The sequence below is a fragment of the Cololabis saira genome, chromosome 14 (genome assembly GCF_033807715.1).
Source record: "Cololabis saira isolate AMF1-May2022 chromosome 14, fColSai1.1, whole genome shotgun sequence".
NCBI classification, from domain to species: domain Eukaryota; kingdom Metazoa; phylum Chordata; class Actinopteri; order Beloniformes; family Belonidae; genus Cololabis; species Cololabis saira.
This window is the reverse complement of record NC_084600.1, coordinates 39,079,466-39,100,924: the sequence shown is the minus strand read 5'-3', so window position 1 is coordinate 39,100,924 and position 21,459 is coordinate 39,079,466. Positions and strand designations below refer to the sequence as shown.

Below are 21,459 nucleotides of genomic sequence, written 5' to 3'. Positions count from 1 at the left end.
ATAGGCCGGTTGGGTGATCAGGGCATCAAAAAATGTTATCAGAGCCATCCCAAACCGTTTGTGGCAGCAAGGTTTTTTTTTCTTTTGTATTGACAAAATATTAGAAACAAGACTAATGAAACTTGTGAGAATTAACCAACCAACGATCCATCCATTATCTAATCAAACATATTCATATTCACTGTTGAGAACAGGAAGCCTCTCCCAGTTCTCTTTGGACAAAGTATACCCTAGATAGGGTACTACTCCATCGCAGAATCACATCTAGACTGCTCACTCTTGTAAGCAATTTAAAATCACCAACATAGTTGGGTTTTTGATTAATTGTCCACTATGTGACAATGTTTTAAGTACTTTGAATCACCTTATTGTTGAAATGTCGTACACAAATACACTTGCTTTGCCTTGATTGGTCAAATATTTAAAGTGGGTTAGGCCTTGTGACAACTCCCCGGGAGTTATGCACTTTTACTTCTTGTAAAGTATTAAAAATACTGGCTGTAGCAAACTTTGTTCACCTCGGACAAATTTTTCTGTTCTTGGAGCGTACTGTATATACAGGCCTTAACTTAAATAAGGCAGGCAAAGATGGTGACTTTAGATCGACCAGCTACTTAACATCCAGCGCCACTATAGACATGGAAAAAGCCTTTCCATTGCAATATCGCGATAAACTGAATTATCAAATCGCCTGAAAACCCCCCTTGTGAAAGCATAAAAAGGTTTTTGGTATATTTGTTTTTTTTTTCTTCAAATTAATGCCTTTTCCAATACAGGTTTACTTTTTTTGATATTTATATTTTTTTCTGAAAATACAGGGATAATGATAACGTGACTATCGTTCACTAGCCAGGTCATCATTTTTCAGAAAAAATGGAAAGTGAACACAATAAGAAACAAAAATAACCCAAAAACAGAATTTAGTCTATTGTGCAAAAAGGTTTCTTGCTATATATGTTCACAATTATGTTTTTTCAACTTTATTCAGTCACTCAAACGACTACTTCCAGCGCTGTTTCGAGCAGCTGCCTGCAACAGTTGACCTCCCTCTTTTACATACTTTGAGATATTTTCTTCGCATCTATTATTTTCTTATTACTGTATTTTTTCCATAAGTTGCTGGGCTAACCTGAGCTAATTATACATGGGAACTTTTTTCCATGTTTTTTGTCCGTGTGCCTCATTATTGGGGCAATATTTTCCCAATCGCATCTCCGTCCGCAACAATGCGGCAGGTCTAGATCCCTAGAGAACTTTGGAGGTAGTACAAGGGGTGTAGGGCTGGACGTAAAGTCCGGGAAAAGAAGCAGAGATATAAACCATATCTCCCTTCCATCACAATGGGGAACGTGAGTCGCTAGGTAATAAGATGGATGAGCTGGCAGGCCTGGTGAGGACTCAGCGGTGGTGCCGTGAGAGCAGCGTGCTGTCTTTCACTGAGATGTGGCTCCACAAGGACATTCCAGACTCTAGCGTTACTTTGGTTGGCTTTCAGACTGTTCGGGCGAACAGGAGTCACCATGAGAGTGGTAAGAGGAAAGGTGGGGGTTTGGCATTCTTATTAACAATAGTGTGGTAATAAAGTGGTGTCATCCTGGTCACTTAACTGTAAAGGAGCATGTCTTGCCTTGAGTCTGCTGCCATATTATCTGCTGAGGGAGTTCTCATACGTGATTATCGTGGCTGTTTACATTCCTCCGATTGCAAACGTGGCGCATGCGGGTGATGTCATCCACGCCGTCTTCGCGGGACTCCAGACACGGCACCCAGATGCATTTATCGCGATATCTGGGGATTTCCATATCACTCTGGCTGCTACACTGCCCACTTTCAAGCATTTTGTGGACTGTCCGACCAGAGAACACAAGACACTGGCCCTGCTGTATGCAAATATTAAGCATACAGTTCTACTAGTTTCCCTCCTCTTGGAAGATCAGATCACAACCACATTCACCTGGGGCCCATATATAAGCCACAAGTCCAACTGCTTCCTGTGGACTGTGATCACAGGAGACTGATGAAGTTTTGCAGGGATGCTTTGAGCTAACGGATTGGGAGTTGCTCTGTGATTCGCATGGAAAGGACCTTGATGATCTGACGGATCATCAACTACTGTGTCGACAATGTTGTCCCTACAGTGACTGTATGCTGTTTCCCCAATAACAAGGCTTGGGTCACCAGAGACATCAAGGTCCTGTTGAATGAGAAGAGGCCCTTCCAGGATGGGGAAAGGGAGCAGTTGAGGAGAGTTCAGACAGTGCTTAAAGAGAGGATCCAACAGGGGAAAGACAGCTACAGAAGGAAACCTGAACACAAACTCTGTGTGGAGCGGCATGAGGACAATCACTGGCTACAAACCATCTGGCAGCCAGACAGTTGGAGGTGGTATTGAACGAGCCAATGAGTTGAATGTATTTTTCAATAGATTTGATGAGGGGGCTCCGGACTACCCCTCCCCTAGTTCCTCTACCACCATCCACCACCAAACATCCGGCCCTCCTGCCCCCCCCTGCGTTCCTACCTGATGACGTTCTACCTATCCCCTCCCCTCCACCATCCCCTATCCACACCCCCAGGATCATCAATACACATCACCTTCCCCCACCACCATCACCTCTCCTCAACCCCATCAACACAACACCCAGACAGACCCTCACGGCACATCAGGTGAGGAAGGAGCTGGGCAAGAAAAAGCGTCAGGTGTCAACCAGAGGGTTCTCAAATTATGTGCAATCCAGAATGGAGTCCTGCAGCATATCTTCAACCAGAGCCTAAGTCTGGAAAGGGTTCCTGTGCTGTGGAAGACATCCTGCCTGATACCAGTACTGAATAAAGCACATTCCAGCACCTCCAATAACTACAGACCAATGACACTGAGGTCTCATCTGATGAAGTCACTGGAGAGGCTGGTCCTGGCACTTCTTCGGCCCCTGGTCAGCTTGTCACAGGACCCTTTTCAGTTTGCCTACCATCCAAGACTAGGAGTGGAGAATGCCATCAACTTCCTGCTCCACTGTGCCTACGCACACATGGATAGACCGGGTAGCACTGTGAGAATCATGTTCATGGACTTCTCCAGTTGGTTCAACACCATCTGGCCTGCTCTGTTGGGTAGTAAGCTTTCGGCGATGTAGTTGGACCCTCCCCTGGTTTCCTGGATTATCGAATACCTGACAGGTCAACCACAGTATGTCAGACTGGAGGACGGTGTGTCTGACACTGTGGCCAGCAGCACTGGGGATCCACAGGGAACTGTTCTGTCCCTCCCCTTTTTTCCGAGTAATGCCACCTGCAGAAGTTTGCGGATGACTCTGCTATCGTTGGCTGTGTCAGTGAGGGGAAGGACGATTAGTAAAGGGACGTTGTGGGCTCCTTTGTGGGGTTGAGTGGTGTACAAACAACCATCTGCACCTAAACACCACCAAGACAAAGGAGCTGGCGGTGGATTTCCACAGGAGGAAAATCTATCCCCACACCCATCTCCATCAACGGTGTAATGGTGGATGTTGTCCAGGATTACAAATACCTGGGAGTATACCTAGATAACAAACTTAACTGGACAAAGAACACTGGGGCTGTGTACAAGAAGGGCCAGAGTCGTCTCTATTTCCTGAGGAGGCTCCGGTCATTCAACGTTTACAACACCATGCTGGAAATGTTCTACCAATTGGTGGCGGCCAGCACTATTTTCTTTGCTGTTGTGTGCTAGGGCAGCAAGGCGAGGGCAGCAGACGCCAACAAGATCAGCAGGATCATTGGGAAGGCTGGCTTTGTCCTGGGGGTTCAGCTGGACTCCTTGATGTTGGTTTCTGAGAGGAGGATACTGCGTAAACTGCACAGTATCCTGGACAACAATGCTCACCCTCTTCACCAGGTGCTTACCCCGACCAGAAGCTCTTTCAGCAACAGACTCATTCTCCCCTGTGTAACACTGAACGCCAGAGAGAGTCTTTTTCTTCCTGTGGTCATCAGACTCTATAATGCAGCTGCCTCCAGCCATGAGTTGGACAGTGGGCACACTGTGGCCTGATGTCACTCAGTTTTCAATCTTCACTAACCAATCGTCACTTTATCACTTTACTAGTTGTACTGTTAATTTAATTTAATTCATGCTACTTATCACTTAATTACTTTACCACTGTTCCACTTTGTCTCCTTATTACTTCTTTAGTGTGTACTTATTTCTATTTATGTATTATTTTCTTGTATTACTTTCCCACGTTGTACTGCAACTGTTGCACAGCAATTTTTACTCATGATAAAAAATGTATCTTTGAATATTTTTAAATATTAGGACACTAGTCAGTGTCACAGTGTGATAACCTAAATGATGACCTATATGTTCAGTGCCTCTAAGCTGGGTGAATAATGGCGTTATTGCACTGACCCCTGTACAATAAATGATGGGATCAGCACCCATCCAACAACTTGCACCAAACTCCTCTCACTTCTCTGTGTTAGATCACCATTCAAATATACATTCTATTGTTTTTATAATCCAAAATATAAAGGCACTTCAGTCCAAGCCTTTGCCGAATAGATGACAACTTTTTTTGCTTTCTATAACTTTTTAATCAATATTTAAAAAAAAAACAATATTTAAAAAAATCACAAAACTAAATTGCAGCACCCTTTTAAACAAACTTAAACATACATTTCTGAATAAGTCATCTGTAATGACCGGATAAATGTGGTGCACCTCACCTTTTCAGAGAAAAATTAACCTTTCTGCACTTTGGTCACGTGGAGAAATGTGCCAAATACACGTTTTATGGAAATATGTTCAATAGCTGAAGAAAATGAGTAGAAACTGGAATAAAACAAAGAACTGTTTATAAAAATGAATATTAACAAAAGTTCTCCTTTTTGGATAATGTTTTTTTTTAATCTGTCCAAACATGTAGAGGCTTGTTTCCTTTTAGTATCACCTTTTGTTATCCAACCAACCATACCTCAAGCCTTCCCTGCTTCTGTTCAGTTTTCCCTTTCCTCTTATCTCCGCTTTAACATTCTATTTATTCTTTAATTTGCTCCATTTTTACTCCGATTTGTTTTACTTATCTCCCTACTAAATTTATTAGTAAACGACATAATCTCCACTTCCAATACCTTTTCTAGCAGCATTGGATATATTCCTCTCATGAAAGGCACTAAAACAGTCTTCTCACTATCAGACTCTTATTTCTTATTTGTTGATAAATATCTTCCCGTGTTGGCCTGCACTAATAAAAAAATAAAAAAAACCTGCCTAACGCCAAATTATACAGCAGGGATATTATCCGTGTCATCTCCTTCTGCTTCCTGGACAACTTGAGACTTAATTTTAATATGAATATTTCACTGTGTCGTGCCACACTGTGAATATGTCGTGCATGCTGGAGTCAGTTTTAACTTGGCTACCTTCTGTGCATCACTGCCCGTCAAATCAGGCTCTCCAGCTTCCAATCTCTGCTGTTCTAATTCAGTCCTCCACCATCTGTCTCCTTGTTTTTGTCTCTATTACTGCTTCTTCTTCTGCTCGCTTATTCGTCATCTCCATTGTCGCTGTGCTCCCCCCGCTCCCTCACACTCTCCTGTTTCCTTCTGCTCCCCTGTCTCCATTGTTCAGTGTCTCTCAGCCCGCGGAAGGTCCTAGACTACAGTGATAAAGCATGCTGCTCTCTTGCATTATCAAGCCATCCGTCCACCACTCGCACCGAGAGATTATTACTGTCGAAGCAGAAGAGACAGAGGGAAGAGAGTGCCTGTCACTTTATCTGGCCCATCTCTGCAGGCTTGGATGCTTCTCCTGTAGTGGCGAGGACAGCGGAAAAGCTCCTCAGAATGTTAATGTGCAATCCAAACAAACCAGGACCTCAGATAGATTTTGCAATTGGATCTGTAAACACCAAAGATTTCCTTGAATAAAACTGATGAAGATGCCACACTGTCTTGCAGTTTCGGTGTTGACAAGGCAAATATTGTTTTCTCATAACACAGAATGAAACGCAGCCACCTGAACTGAGTAGTAGGGCTCAAGGAAATCCATCATTACATAATGGCGCTCGTGTCCTCAAATAAACAGGCAGGAAATAAAATGAGATCCACTTTCAAAGCACTGGTCTCATAGAGATTTCTCATTCTTGTCTTTTGCAGAAGGGGTGGTGAGAAAAAATGATATTTTGAAGATTTTCGATTGGATTTTGGATTTTGGATCGCTCTGTAGTTTTGGGGTTTAGTTAGTCACAGTAGCTTAGCCTAGCTGTGATTGGGTCCTGGGACGGTTGCTGCTCGTGTTTCTGCCCGTTTTGTGTCTGTGTCGTGTCTTTTTTTTTTTTTTTTCTGTTTTTTTTTTCTTTCTTGCAGATTCCCAGTGCTCGATGTGCGCTTCCATGTGTGTTCTCGCGTCCTGGATTAGCAGCGGATGTCACCCACCCCGAAAAAAAATAAAAAAATAGGTATGTATGTGTGTGTGTGTGTATATATATATATATATATATATATATATATTAATAAAGTAAATATATGTATGTGCAGACAAGGTATAGAAAAAAAAAAAGATTTTGGATTGTGGGACAGTCTATTCATGGGGAGAGAAAGTTTTCCTCACTCAAGAGGTTTCCATTGCCAAAAAAAAAATCAAAAGTTATTAATCTCTTACCCTAGCCAAACCGCAACTAAAAACAAAAGTGACAATGCTACTTCAGCCACTTCAGAATGAGGAGTCTAAATGTGGCATAAAATGTTGATATTTCTCAGTAATGGCTTAAAAAATGGAAAACAAAACACTTCCTTCCATTGTTTTACAGTGCAGCCTTTATGGTGAAGGGCATTGCATGATAATAAACAGTATATATGTAAGTATTAACATCTATCTAACATCTAAAGCTGATAACATCCGTAGAGCTTAGAAATACAGCTTCACACTATCCACTTATGAGGTACAGCAAAAGCAGCACGGTGTGAATTTGAGTGGAATAAAAATAAAGGGAAGATCGATAACTCTACTATGACTTGGGTCTATGATGTCAGTGTGCAGCCCAAAGAATGGCAAGGATTAGGAAATGTCATCCTTTTCAATATGATAGAGACTTTATACAAAAATATATGTCTTCATACAAAAAGATATGTTTTCAATAATTTTATTTATTTTTTTAAATTATTATATCACCACTTCAGGCCAAATTATGTTTTTTGATTTTATTTTTTATTCCCTCATTGACTGCAACTGCGACTGCAACTGACAGTAAGGTATAACAAAACTCATTCAATGGAAGTTTAAGCGATTTCTGGATAATGTCAGATTTGTTGGTCTTTGAACAACATTCAGAGCTAGCTCTTCCCTCCCCCTCACTGGCAAAAAACACACCCCAACCTTGAAGTTGGGGCACTGGCTGCCTGTCCACTTACGAGATCGGCAGTTAGCAGATATTTACTTGAATTGTTCTTAGGTTTTGGTTTTCTTTTCTTGTGCGTTTCCATGGTTCTTCTGGTTTAATCTTGTTTTTACGTCTTGCCTCCTGTTTTATTTTGAAAGTCCAATTGCTTGTGTGTTTAGTTCTGATTGGATTTTGTAGCTCCTGTCGTCCCCGATTGTCCACACCTGTGTCTCGTTAGCCTTCTCTCCCTCTACATTCTTTTGTCTGTCCCTTCCTCGCTGCTGGTCTGTCACCGTCTTTATCATTCAGAGTTGCCATCCTGCTGTGTTCTTTTGTTGTCTTCTTATCCTATTCTTGTCATGGAGGCGATGGTGTTTATTTTGGATTACCTGACCACACAGCATATTTTGTTAAAAGAAAAAGGACTTTGTACACCAGCTTATTGGTCTCCTGTGTTTGGTTCCTCTCGGCAACTCATCCCATGACATTTTTATGTTATACAAAACCGACATGTCACAGTTTTTAAGCATGTACATTTTGAAAATATTGTACATGAGCAGTTGCTGACCCTTTATTATCAGTTCATAATAAAGAAACTCTTCTTTCACCCACTTCACAGACCAACGTTGAATCCAATCTCTTCTGGATTTCAGGGCTGTACTACAACTCGCAGTGACAATTAGTGATGGACAATCAAATTCAGCGCATGATTCAAAGGGGGCAAGGCTGCCTTTTTTGTTGTATTGTAGATGTTTCTGTGGGTTTGGAACAGTGGCGTCAATTCAGTCGAAGCTAAGGTATGGCAAGGTTACGAGTCACAGAACTTAAGTAGAGTATCAATCAACACGCCCAGCAAATACTCATCACAGAAGTCTATGTAGCTTATCTGTGTGGTCAAGAAAATTGGAACTTTTTCAAATGCAGTCTCGCTCACACTGCAAAAAAATCAAAATCTTACCAGGAATATTTGTCTTATTTCTAGTTAAAATGTCTCATTTTTAGTCAAAAAATCTTATTTGACCATTTTCACCTGTTTCAAGTAAATTTTCACTTGAAATAAGTAGAAAAATCTGCCAGTGGAACAAGATTTATCTTCTCATTACAAGCAAAAAAATCTTGTTCCACTGGCAGATTTTCTACTTATTTTAAGTGAAAATCTACTTGAAACAGGTGAAAATTGTTGTTTTTGAGTCTTGTCTTAAATGTAATGAGATTTTTTTTGCGTAAAAATTAGACATTTTAACTAGAAATAAGACGAATATTCTTGTTAAGATTTTGAGTTTTTGCAGTGTATAATAACTAGTGAAATCGATCACGTTGTTCTGATTTGCATTTGTAGTTATTCTATATGTATTAAATAATAGAATAAGCAATACAAATAGACACAGAGTAATTCCATAAATATATTTAAAAAACAAACATTTCTATTTTCCCCTGAAGCCAAGGTGTGGCAGCTGCCGTACCTTGGCATACCCAATTGACGCCCCTGGTTTGGAATGCAGAAACAACAAAGACAGACAGGACAGTCATTGTGGTGGCAACAACAATACAAACACTGTTGTGTATTCCAATCTGAAATGGGCGTAAAGTATGCATGTCTTATAATGCATGGTGTTGAGTGTTTATATGTATGACTTACTGGTTTGGACTGGATTTCTTTGGCATAAAGGGGTTGCAGGAACTCTGAGTCCCCCTCCAGTTTCAGGCCCTTCTCTGTTATTCTGAGGTTGCCCATGCCATCCTGTGAAGAACAGAGACACAGCTGTTATTATTTCGTATTCTCCAATATTGTTTTGTCGTTTAACGTTTTCTGAACTGGACGAAACTTGACATATGAATGATGACCGCTTGTGTGCAATGATGAACAAAACCAACACTGAGCTTACTGGTCAGATTTAATAGCTTTCAATTCAATTTAACTTAATCCAACCATTCTTTGCTATCAGAGGAAAAAAAACAACAAACTTTGCCAGCCAAGCCCTACATTAAATGAAGAAATCAAGTCTTTGTCCACTGACTTTTGAATAATACAAGTTTACCTTTGCCCACATTTGGCGCAAATCTGCATTCTCTTTGAACTACTGGGCCACACCTGGCCATCACAACACACGGCTTAAACAAAGTTAGACCCTGGCCAGAAGCCTTGGGCAACATTTGGTAAAAGTAGCTCAGATTAGGCCCAAATGTGTCTGTTTGGTTACGGTATCGTCTCAGATGGTGCAGGGCCCTGAACCTTGACATTTTTGTACAGTATGACTGTCCAATACCAGTTATTTTTTTTGTCATCTGCAGTTATAAATTAATAATGCACTTTAAAAAAATATTGTGATAGTGATAAACAAAGCAAAGGATGTGGGAAAATTCGAACTCATCACGCAGATCTCAGAAAAGACGTAATTTTGTAACATCCACATTTAATTAAATACAGAAACTGTGCATTGAGCACAGAACTAAGAACCCTTTAACTTTCCTTCTAGCGGAACTTAATCCTTTAGTTGAAACTTTTTTCAATGCTACTTAACTCAGGCTCCATACTCAATTACTTTAATCAATTCAGAGTATATGTAAAACAAACAAACAAAAAACCAAAAGATCAATACATCCATCCATTTTCTATAGCGGTTTAATCCTGTACAGCCTCACGGGGTTCTGCCAGAGCCGATCCAACAAAACAAACACATTTTAGTGTAGAGAACTTCACCTGCTATGGGCCTGAACAACACATGATCTTGTTTTTCAAATTGCTATAAACCTCAGTACGGTACTTTAAATAGATGAATACAAATCCCAGTTTCATAAACGTGACATCACTGTTTCAACACACAAAATAAGGTGTATGCAAGCAATATGTCATCTTCTCTGGAGATTCAAAAATCTGCAATTAAAATCTGCTTTGTGGAACACGTACCAGAACAATAAGTGCATTCTGTACGTCAACCCTGAGCTTGAGCTCATGTTAACACAACTGATCCCAGAGTGTCATTTTAATTTCTTTTACTTGCAACAATGCTCAGTTCAGAAGCACAGAATGTGCAATTTTCACCAAATGAAATTCTTTACTGAATCACGTAGCAATATTGTACGAGAAAATAAAACACTTATTTCACATTTGCTAAATGTGCATAGCCAATCCTTCAGCTTGATAGATAAGTGGATACATTATTGATCCCCAAAGGGAAATTCAGGCTCTCAGTAGCATACAGACATCCCACACAACACACACTACATCAGAAAAAGTTATATAAGTGTATAAATATTTAAATAAAAAACACAGCTGAACAATAAAGACGGTAGGAGATAAAAAAAAAATACTAAATAAAACTTAATCAAATATCCACATAGTGTGCTTAAGGAGCTTGTTCTTATTCCAAAGGACAGCAGTGTAAGCATGTGCCTGTGTTAGTCAGTGGTATTGCAGCAATGTTACAGATGCTTTTATTGTCTGTGTTACTAAGAAAGTCCAACAGGTCAGCGGACATTTAACAGCAATTTACTAGCAAGGTTAACCTTTCACTTTCCATCTATTCATTACATAAATATTTGAGATCATCTGTTGGATAGTCTCAAAGATTCAAAGATGAGTGTGCGTAATAGTGGAGTAAGAAAGAAGAGGGAAAAAAAGCCAGCCATCTGTTCATGTGATCTCCTGCAAACACTTTTTTCTGGTTTTTCTCCGTCCTTTGATCCCTGAGGGTTCAGACGAGCAAATGGAGATCAGGACCCCTTGAAATCCCTTGAAAGCAACTGCGAGCCTCGTCCATGTAATGCTTCACTCTACAGTGTAAGACATATTAAAATTCTAGCACTGTTGTGGCAGTGTGCTCAGAAGGGAGTCCTGCACGTGTTGTGAGTGTGAATTCATCTCCGGGTGGAAATAAGAAGGCCTGCCAGAGATGGCTTTTGTATGTTATTTAAACTCAGTTTCTGAAGTTTGATGATGAAAAACCGACTAAGAAATGAGATACAGAGTTATGCCACAACATTAGAAAATTTTGCCCAATACTTTGCAGGATCCCTTTGTGCCAGCAAAACATCTCCTGTGGGTGTAGCAGTGGATCGTTTGGGTTGCTTGGCATTTGACTTTGCCATTGCAATTTGATTCTGCCTTTGGAGACAGGGTCATCTTATCTAATGTGGTAGAGTGGGGTGTGTCATCTTTTCAGGGAAGGCCTCATCCAAATGTACAGTAGTAGGCCTGCATCAAAGTTTAGGGTGGTTGTCTCACAGGAGCATCCACAACATTGGGAGCCTGCAAAGTTTCCAAACTTTGGTATTACATAGAAATGTATCCAAGTTGTAAAAAAAGCACAGGTCCTTGTTCATAGGTGTGAACAGATTCACTTTTTTTTTCAAATACAACATGGACACAAGTGATTCCTCCAACTTGATCATTTGAATTTTAGACTTCACAGTGAGAAGGAATACATTATAGTAGCTCGAAAGCTACTGCTTTTATTTTCCCCATCCCTGCCTCTCCATTTCACACTCCTTTTACTCTGATCATGAAACACCAACTTCAGAAATTCAACTCGTATTCACACTTCAAGTACAGACCTAAATTGTTTCCATCACATAATGAAATAACTGTAGCAGTATTATAATAGAATGATGACACTTCACTTTTGGACATTTTTAAGTTATTTTTCCCTCTCAATCATTAGTAAAATCTGCTGACAGATGCAATGGGTACCATTGCCAAGGTTCAGAAAACCAGAAAATGTACCATATCAGGAACAGTAATTGAAATTAAAACGTTCACATCTCTGAGTCCAATTTCGCACATAATACACTTTTATAGATCTTTGTGCAATGATGGGTTTAACTTCTCAGCTACTTAGGAAAGTATAAAACGTCTAGAAGGTGGTGGTCATCCTGCCAGTGCAGTTCTTATGTCATTTTTTTCGTAATAAATAAATAAATAGTTGGTAGGATATGGTCAGAAATGCAATTCCAAGTCATCATAACTTTTTATTCCACATTTTATGTAGAAAATAAGCGAGGATAAGATCCATGTAAGTCAGCAATTCTCAATTGTTGGGTGTGGGTCACTAGGCTTTCTCTCAGTTTAAGATATACTGACATATCTTGGAGTGTTTTTTTGAAATACTTCTCAATTGCTGCATTTTTATTTCATGGATTTTGTATGAAAACTCCAACTGAGTCTGTTACAAATGGCTATTGCTGAAATGTTTTTTTCTTCTTATGTCAGCCTTATGTTTAAAGCTTCAGTAAGTGACTGAATATTTTCACTAGTACAGTAGGGTATGCTAAATATTCAGTTAGTGAATACTCAGCTAAAGCTATATTTTTTTTTTCTTTTTGAAAGTACTTCTCAGACATTGCACTTTTTTAATTAAATATTTGTGCATGAAAGCACTGTTAAATCTGAACAATCTGCGGTTTAACCAGGAAATTCTTTTGTTTGTTGAAATCCAGCGGGTGTGAAGAAACACATTATGCCATCTTTTTTCAAAATTCTACTCAATGTAATGAGGTTTTCATGAAAAGTCTGCCGTGTTTCAGACCATGTCTTTAGACACCTCTGTTCACAGCAGCTGCTTTAAGTCAGCAACTCGATTCCTCTTCACGTCTTCCTTCCATGAGGTTTGCATGTTTGTGACTCCGATAAAGCTTGCATTTCCCACTTTACAGGTACAGCAAATGTAATATAAATAAAACTGACAGGCTTGTATTATATTGAGGGTTTAGAGTTGATTTTTTACCTACAGTACATGACCTCTGAAAAAAACATTGATATTATTTGCAAGAAAGATATTTTGAAAAGCAAAAACAGAAGAGAATCCTTTTTGGGCTCCTACACATCCATTTTTTACATCAAAGTTTGAACCAACCACCATACAATATGAGCAGGCTTAAAATATCATGACAGTTAATAACAGCTGTCTTTTCACCAACATCGCATAACTGCTTACTGACTTGCTTTCTAAGAAGCAAAGTAGCTGACTTTTTACAAAAGTTTAAAATTAGGTTTCCCTGTAGCTGCCATCTGGAACAGTGCAGTGCAAGTTGACTTGTCATGTTTTTTTTTTCTTTTTTTAAGACAGAGTAAAAAAAAGACAAATATGTTACTAACAAATCTAAGAACAGTTAAAACAATTAAATTATTTTATACACAAACTAGAAAAAAGAAGCCAGTCATTTGGAGAGAACTGTTATTTTTAGTGTTATCTCAGTTTAGATAGATACAGATTTTATAAATCCAAAACTAAGCTCATTCCACTATATTATATTTGCCCCATCTGCTCCAAGGTCAAGGCAGGGCATCTGTAATTGAGAATCACTTCGCAAAGTTTCACATTATAGACACAAACTATCCCCACAACCAACTGCCCCCATTTTGGCACAATGAAGATAAAGGGTCCAGTCCTATATTAGATTTTCACCTGATCCTGTTTCCTTTTTTTTCTCTCTTGCAGTGACCAGAGCTCTCCAGGCAGTACAGTGAGGCAAGCAGCCATGAATAATTGAAGAGTCGGACCGGAACAGAAGCCTCAACGCTTTGCTCTCTCTCCTCACCTCAACTCCTCTTTTTACTCTACCATATTCTTTCCCAATCTTGATCAACTGCCATTTAATCTATCACATTGGCACAATTCCCTTCCTTGCAGAACATGCAGTTTTCCTTGTGTTACAGAAAGTACAATATGTACGTTTGTCCACATGTCTGAAATGGTTGCAGTGTATTGGAGGTGTCTTTTTATGCTCAGATCATAGAGATTGTGACAGCCAGAGATCATGGTTGGTGGGGTAGTGTAACATGTGTAACATGTGATATGGTTTTTTGAAGGGGATCCACTAAACACTATCTTCCTTATCCTTCCCAAAAGGAAGATGATTTAGCGTGAACTGTCACTTGCAACAAGTGAAAGTGTGAAGTGGTGAGGATAAGAATGAACAATTCCAACTTTGAGATCATGATTCATCGTTGGAAAAGGGTGGAGTGCCTCTCCACATTGGAGACAAGGCTCTGTTTTAAGAAGAAGAGTTCAGGTATCTCAGAGTCTTGCTAACGAGTTGGAGGGAAAATTGGGGTAGGAAATCAAGAGACATTTTGAGGGGGCATCTGCAGTAACATCGACTCTGTATCGGTCTGTAATGGTTAAGAAAGAATGGAGTTGAAAGGCAATCCTCTCTGTTTACCAGTCAGTCAACGTTCCTAACATTACATATGGTCATGAACTGTAGGTAGTGAGCAAAAGAACAAGAACACAGACACAAGTGAAATGAGTTCACTCAGTGACCAGACTCTACCTTAGAGAGTGATCTGGGAGGGATTTGGAATAGAGTCAGAGATGGCTCATGCATCCAATTAGAATGCCTCTCAAAGCCTCCTTGCGGAGGAGTTTCCCAAGACACAACGGAAAGTTTACATCTCAGCTCACCTGGAAACAACTCGATATTCTTGCTAGACCTCCAAAACCGAGGCCATGGTTCCCCACCGGGAAAGGGTGGCGTGCCTTCTTCGGGTGGGTGGAGAAGTCCTGCCTCAGGTGGAGGAGTTCAAGTATCTCAGGGTCTTGTTCACGAGTGAGGGAAAGATGGAGCGTGAGATTGACAGACGTATCGGTGCAGCGTCCGCAGTTATGCGGTCGATGTACCGGACAGTCGTGGTGAAGAAGGAGCTGAGTCGAAAAGCGAAGCTCTCGATTTACCGGTCAGTCTACGCACCTACCCTCACCTATGGTCATGCACTTTGGGTAGTGACCGAAAGGACAAGATCGCGGATACAAGCGGCCAAGATGAGTTTCCTTCGCAGGGTGGCTGGACGCTTCCTTAGAGATAGGGTGAGGAGTTCGGTCACCCAGGAGGAGCTCGGAGTCGAGCCGCTACTCCTTCACTTTGAGAGAAGTCAGCTGAGGTGGCTTGGGCATCTGTATCGGATCCTCCTGGACGCCTCCCTAGGGAGGTGTTCCAGGCATGTCCCTCCGGGAGGAGACCCCGGGGAAGACCCAGGACACGCTGGAGAGACTATGTCTCTCGGCTGGCCTGGGAAGGTCTCGGACTCCCCTCGGAAGAGCTGGAGGAAGTGTCTGGGGTGAAGGAAGTCTGGGCATCTCTGTTGAGGCTGCTGCCCCCGCGACCCAGTAACGGATAAGCGGAAGAAGATGGATGGATGGATTCTTGCTAGAACCATAACTGTGCAGTAACAAGGTAGCTATATCTCAAAACTAAACTTTGGGCTTTTGCTAGCTCCAGTTACAATTTCTGCACTGAATTGTTAAGGGAAATTTCTTTCACAGTTTTCAAATTGGGTTCAAATTATGCGTTTTTCTTTTTTTTTTTGCAGCATTTCACAGCAAGCAGATTGTAGGCACGTTTCCACTATCAGGAGTTCAGGGTAAATATGCCAGACAGGAACCTCTAAGAGGGCCGACCGTCTCCGCTGCCCCTTAAGCTGGGATGTCTCCATGTAACTGTAGCGCCACACAAGAACCTTTGACTGAAAAACTAGCACAGCTTGTACTCGTAGCAAAATGTCTCTTGTCCAAATGCTTATATGATTTGTGGTCACATGATTTATGTTCATGTGAGGGCTGAATGTCATTTCCTGCTTTTAGAATACCTAATCAGCAGAGACCACCCACCAGGTAGACCCTTTTGATCAGCCCTCTCCTACTACAGGGCCATTTTTTGCCCACATAAAGGTTTCTGGAGGCCACATTACAGGGCTCTTACTGGTAAAGGAGACACACACAGACGGCCCGGCCCCAAAAACTCTACCTGAAATTCCCGCATGTGGAAACAGCCTTACTGGTATGTTAATCTTTTTGAGGGTTAGTCTCAAAGTAATTAATATTTAGCTGTTTCACCATAATAGTCTTAAAACCTACACCACCTTAACTCCGAATGTGGACTTTGTTAGTGCTCAGCTAAGAAAATTTAGATGATCAGTTACCTTCATATTTACAATTTCTGCTGAATGCCAATTTCATGCGTCAAAATGTGACCTTCGGGGCTTTATCCATCCATGAGACACCCAGTCTGCAGAGAAATGCTAATTATTTTTGCAAGTTAAATCTCCCATTTTTACTTAAGAGTTGTTTTTAATCTGGTCCTAAATTATTTAATAGGTAATAAGTAATTGATTGGGCTAATACTGGTCTGAGATTACTTAAATATTTAAAGCTATTTCAGAACTTCAGCATAACCAGAACAATGAAATATGGTCTCATTGGGGCAACCGGATTATGTGATATAATTCTAATGGAGCATACATTTTTGGCTATATTTTATCTGGAGCTCTCTTTGTGCTGTTTGCTTTGTTAGTGACCACTGAAGTCTAAAATAGTCCTTCTTGATCAAAAGAGCTTCAGTGCTATATAAGACTTAGTGCCTTCTTTCAAGTATCAAAAAGTCAGAGCCAGAATAGCATCTAGTCAGGCAATAATGGACACTGGTGTAAAAAAAAAAATCTTAATCTACGTTCTTCCACTGCTGCTTTGACTTTAAATTATTTTTTCATTTCATTTTTATGCTATCGTGGCCCTTAGAAAAAACACACTGAGAAGGGTATAGAGTTGAAGCAACTCTGAACCGGCTCTGGTACAGTACCAGCATCTGTTTCAAGTGGGCCAAAAAGAGGGATAAGAGGTGTAAACTGAGTCCTTAAGTAGCCTTTTTCTCCAATTGCTTGAGATTTGGACAAAATTCATTGCACCTTTACAACTCACCCCCTTTCCACACGTGCATCTATTTCTTTTGTTTTAATCTTTTCCCTTTTTTCACACTACAACAATAAAATTGAAATTAGTTCATTCAAGCCAGTAATGTCCCAGCTGTCATCTGATCATTTTGATAATGAAGAATTTCTTGCATTTCTGTGTGTTCTGTACATGGGTGGAAAATGTGCTCTGTTTACATGGCTGCTGGTTGATGTTTGAGGGAATGTAGAAAAAAAAAAAAAAACATTTGATACCTCTACTTCTCTTCCTTATTCTGCAGATTTATTTGGCCCAGCTACAGACTGGAGGAGGGAGGAGAGGAGCAACAGCAAATAAAAAGAGTGATGTAACATTGCATTTTCACTCTGCTCATATCTGTCCTCTTATCGGTATCCATTTCTTTTTTGTTTATCCGTACCATCTCTCTCTCTCTCCCTCTCTCTCTCTCTCTCTTTCTCTCTCTCTCTCTGTGTCTATCGTTCCCCTCCGTCTCATTCTCTGAAGTCAACATCTTCAGAGAGCAGAGACTCGCAGCCGTCAATAATGTAGAGCTCCTGGCCTATTATTGAGCGTCTGCTCGATACACATCAAGATGCCACCTGAGGCTAAAGCAAATATAGACATCCCTTGGGAAGATATTACTAGGAGTCAGACTTTTTGCATGCAACACACTAATCAAACCTCTGCATACTTGAAGGTAAACACTGTATCTGAATACTCCTACACAGGACAAGTTCTTCAGGAATGAAGTCAGTGTTTGAACAGCTACGAACAAGTGTGGAAAAAGAAACTGCTAAATCCATCCATTATGTGACTCTTCTCCTGGAAACAGGCGAAGCAGATATACTCAGACCTCCCTCTCTTCCAGCTGTACTGGTGGGGATAGACAGAGGTGTTCCCAAGCCCACAGAGAGATATTTCACCATCTTACACTGAGTAAGTCGCTGCCTAAAGTGGACGAGTTTAAGAATCTCTAGGGGTTTTTTCATCAGTGGGGGACAAAAAGAGCAAGAGATTGACCATTTATGCACTCGACCATTACCTATGATCATGATTGGTGGGTATTGACCAAAATAATTGAGGATAATTAAAGATATCAAAATGAACTTCCTTCAAAATGTGGCTTGGCTCGCCATTAAAGATCAAAAAGAGCCAGATGAGATAGTCTGCAGATGTCTTCCATTGGAGGCGTTTCTGTCAAAAGGAAAAGTGCTAAATGGCCCAACAACAAACAATACAAGTATACAATGTATATAGATGTCAAAGACGTACAGTACAGTCAGTCGTGAAGTGTCACAATTAATTCAACATTATCCTTAATAAAGAAGGGCAGTGATACTGTCATCAAGTACACCAGCCTTTAATTATGACAATGACATGACCCCGAATGTCATATCCATCAGCTGAGGTGTTTTACAATGCACAGACGATGAGCGGCTGATGAGAGCCAGAAAAAATAAAACAATGAAAATAACAAAGATATGTCAAAGGAGCACAAGCTCTTCAGCAAAACATTACATGTTAATGGGTGTTGAAGAATAAAAATGTGCTGCCACCACGAAAGAAATGCCAGTGGGACATTGGTCAGACTTTTTTTTTGTATTTTTGTATTTTTTTACATTTCTCATGATCAGGTTGTGATGGACATTTTGAGTCCCCTTTGAGTAACATTAGGCATTCATGCATTCATTCCCCTTAAAAATATTATATTAGGATTTAGGGGGTGGGGTTGGGGGGCTAGGTGATGATGCCAGGTTGCAAGAGTTTTATTTCCCCAAATATGCTGTTGACTTGCAGTATATGCTTTCTCTATTGGCATACTGCAGCTGATTTAAAAAAAATTGTTTTTATTATTATTTTCTTTATTCTTTGGGCAGTTGTCCATATAAGTTTTGAGATGTTTCTTGTTCACTATTTGCAAAGGATCACTGAAACGCCTCACATCCAATTCTGAACTGTCAGAGAATGACCAAAAGCAACAGAATCGGTGCAGTTAACCCCATCCGAAAAACCCCAATATAGTACAAGTGCTGAAAGGGAGGGACATCCTTTGATGTATTTGAAGCAGAGAACTTGCAGGTGCGGTGAGAAGGAAGTGAGAATGTTGTGAGAAGGTAAGTGATGTTTAAAACTGTGGCAGGGTGGAGGATTGGGTGTGGGCTGCCGGGGAGCAGCCACTCAGCTGATTGGGCACAGGTGTGCCCAATCAACCTCTCCACCCTGCCTGGCTACGTAAAAAGCGGCTGCAGAGCAACAATTGGTCTCTGCTGGGAGGAAGGACAGAGCAAGCGGTTCTGCTGGTTCACATGTGTCTTGGTGAAATAAATATCAATTACTGCGCGAAACCCCGTGTCTACTGTCCTGTCGGTTGACCTCAAGTAGCAAGCCCGGTCGGAGGCGGTCCTGGGAGCACCTCGGCCAGCGCCGCGGATTCCGTCTGCCCTGAGGCCACCCTCGGCCCAGTCCCGAGAGTGGCCGTCTCGCCGGTCGGCCCGACCCAGAAGGGGGTGGGAGTTGGCTAGGCCGGATGGTCCCCGGATGGTCCCTGAGTCGGGCGATGGGGGTGTGTGGCAGGGTGGAGCATTGGGTGATTGGGTGTGGGCAGCCACTATGCTGATTGGAGACAGGTGTGCCCAATCAACCCCTCCACCCTGCCTGGCTACATAAAAAGCGGCTGCACACCAGCAATTGGTCTCTGCTGGGAGGACGGACAGAGCAAGCGGTTCTGCTGGTTCACGTGTATCTTGGTGAAATAAATCCAAATTACTGCACAAAACCCCGTGTCTGCTGTCCTGTCGGTTGACCCCAAGTAGCAAGCCCTTGCTACAAAAACTTACATTATACACAAGGAGTTTGTTTGATGTCAGAGACCAGCTTTTTATTAAGAAAAAGATGGTAACTAATGTATGTAAATTGTAGATTAATCTTGACTTTTCAGTCTGTGAGGACAATCAGATGAGGCACTAGTGGCCTTATTGACAGTAGGTGGACAGGACATGGGTATAAATAATAGAGAGAGAAGGGAAGAAACCCAGCAAAGAGTGACAGACCGGCCCTCGAACCTGTGCTGCCTGCATGGACGCAATGGCACCCGCTCAACCCACTGAGCTATCCAGGGACCCAGCAAAGATAGTTAAGGTACTTTGATGTTAACTGCAGCCTGAATTGCTCTGGCTGCAGTTAAAGGAGTTTTCAAATTTGGACTTTAGACAGTTTAGTGCCTGTACAAAGACTCAGATTAGTAAAGTACCCGAGGGTTTAGTGCCTTTCAGACAGTTTAGTGGCTGTGCAGAGACTCAGATTAGTAAAGTACCAGAGAGTTTAGTGCCTTCAGACAGTTTAGTGCCTGTACAGAGACTCAGATGAATCTTTTCCATTGTGTGCACGGATTATATCCACCTGTTCAAAATTTGACCCATACATTATTGGGAAAACGCATTACAACATAACGATGCTGAAACTTCTCATAAAGAGTTTGAGACAAAAATTTCAAAGAATATTTGGACTGTATATTAGAAAATTATAAAATATTGCCTGACCTTCAAGCAATTGAAATAGGGCTGAAACGATTCCTTGAATAATTCGAGTAATTCGATTACAAAAAATGATCGAGGAATTTTCTCTGCCTCGAGGAATCGTTTAATTTCTTTCTCTTTTTTTTTTCGTTTAATTTCACCAGCTCAAAGCAGGTATTACGCCCGGACTACATTTAATGCGACACAACGCGCTGCCGCCGCGCACGTAAAAGGTAGAAGAAAGAGGCGGCGGATATTTTTGGTTTTACTAACATGCCATGCTCAGGCAGTCTGTCTGCCCAGACGGGAGACACATGTAGCTCAGTGCTTAACTTTTATTTTGAATCCACTCTATATTCTATATTCGTTCGTTATCCTATATGTTCCCCGCCAAAATTATTGTTCCGCGTTAAATCGACGCAGAGCCTACGCCGTAGACTACGCCGTAGGCTATGTAGGCTCTGCGTTGTAACGCGGAACCATAAATCAGCCTTCACCCGGTACATAGGTTCCTCTAAACCTCTGTTCCCGCTACAGTTTTAACTAGACTTAAGAAAATGTGCTCCAATACAGCAGGTCTCATAATTTTATTTTGAACACTGCCAGAACTCTAACTTAAAACTTAACTAGAACTTAAAATGTGCTTGACACAAATGAAAGTTCAATTGAAACATGAGGGAAAAACACCTAATCTTTTAAGTGATGTGTGTTATCAGGTGTAATGGCATTTTTAGGTTAGAAATAAGAACATTTCTTGGTAAGATCCTTAGTTTTTTGAGTGAAGGCAGTGAATTTGGTCAACTGGTGTAAGTTCAGGGTTTTTAAATACACAGCCATGAACCTACTGGATTATTTAATTTAGTCTTAGTAATGTCAATTAACATCTAACATCTTATGTATATT

General features: G+C 41.0%; 1 protein-coding gene across 2 annotated transcripts in view; it reads right to left on the bottom strand.

Moving 5' to 3' along the window:
• sgcd (sarcoglycan, delta (dystrophin-associated glycoprotein)) overlaps positions 1-21,459 on the bottom strand; it is a 561,083-nt gene that overhangs the window by 152,565 nt on the left and 387,059 nt on the right. For both annotated transcript variants that reach the window (XM_061740598.1, XM_061740597.1), the window contains one exon: positions 8,998-9,099. In XM_061740598.1, the coding sequence (XP_061596582.1) occupies positions 8,998-9,099 (102 nt within the window). The remainder of the gene's footprint in view (positions 1-8,997; positions 9,100-21,459) is intronic.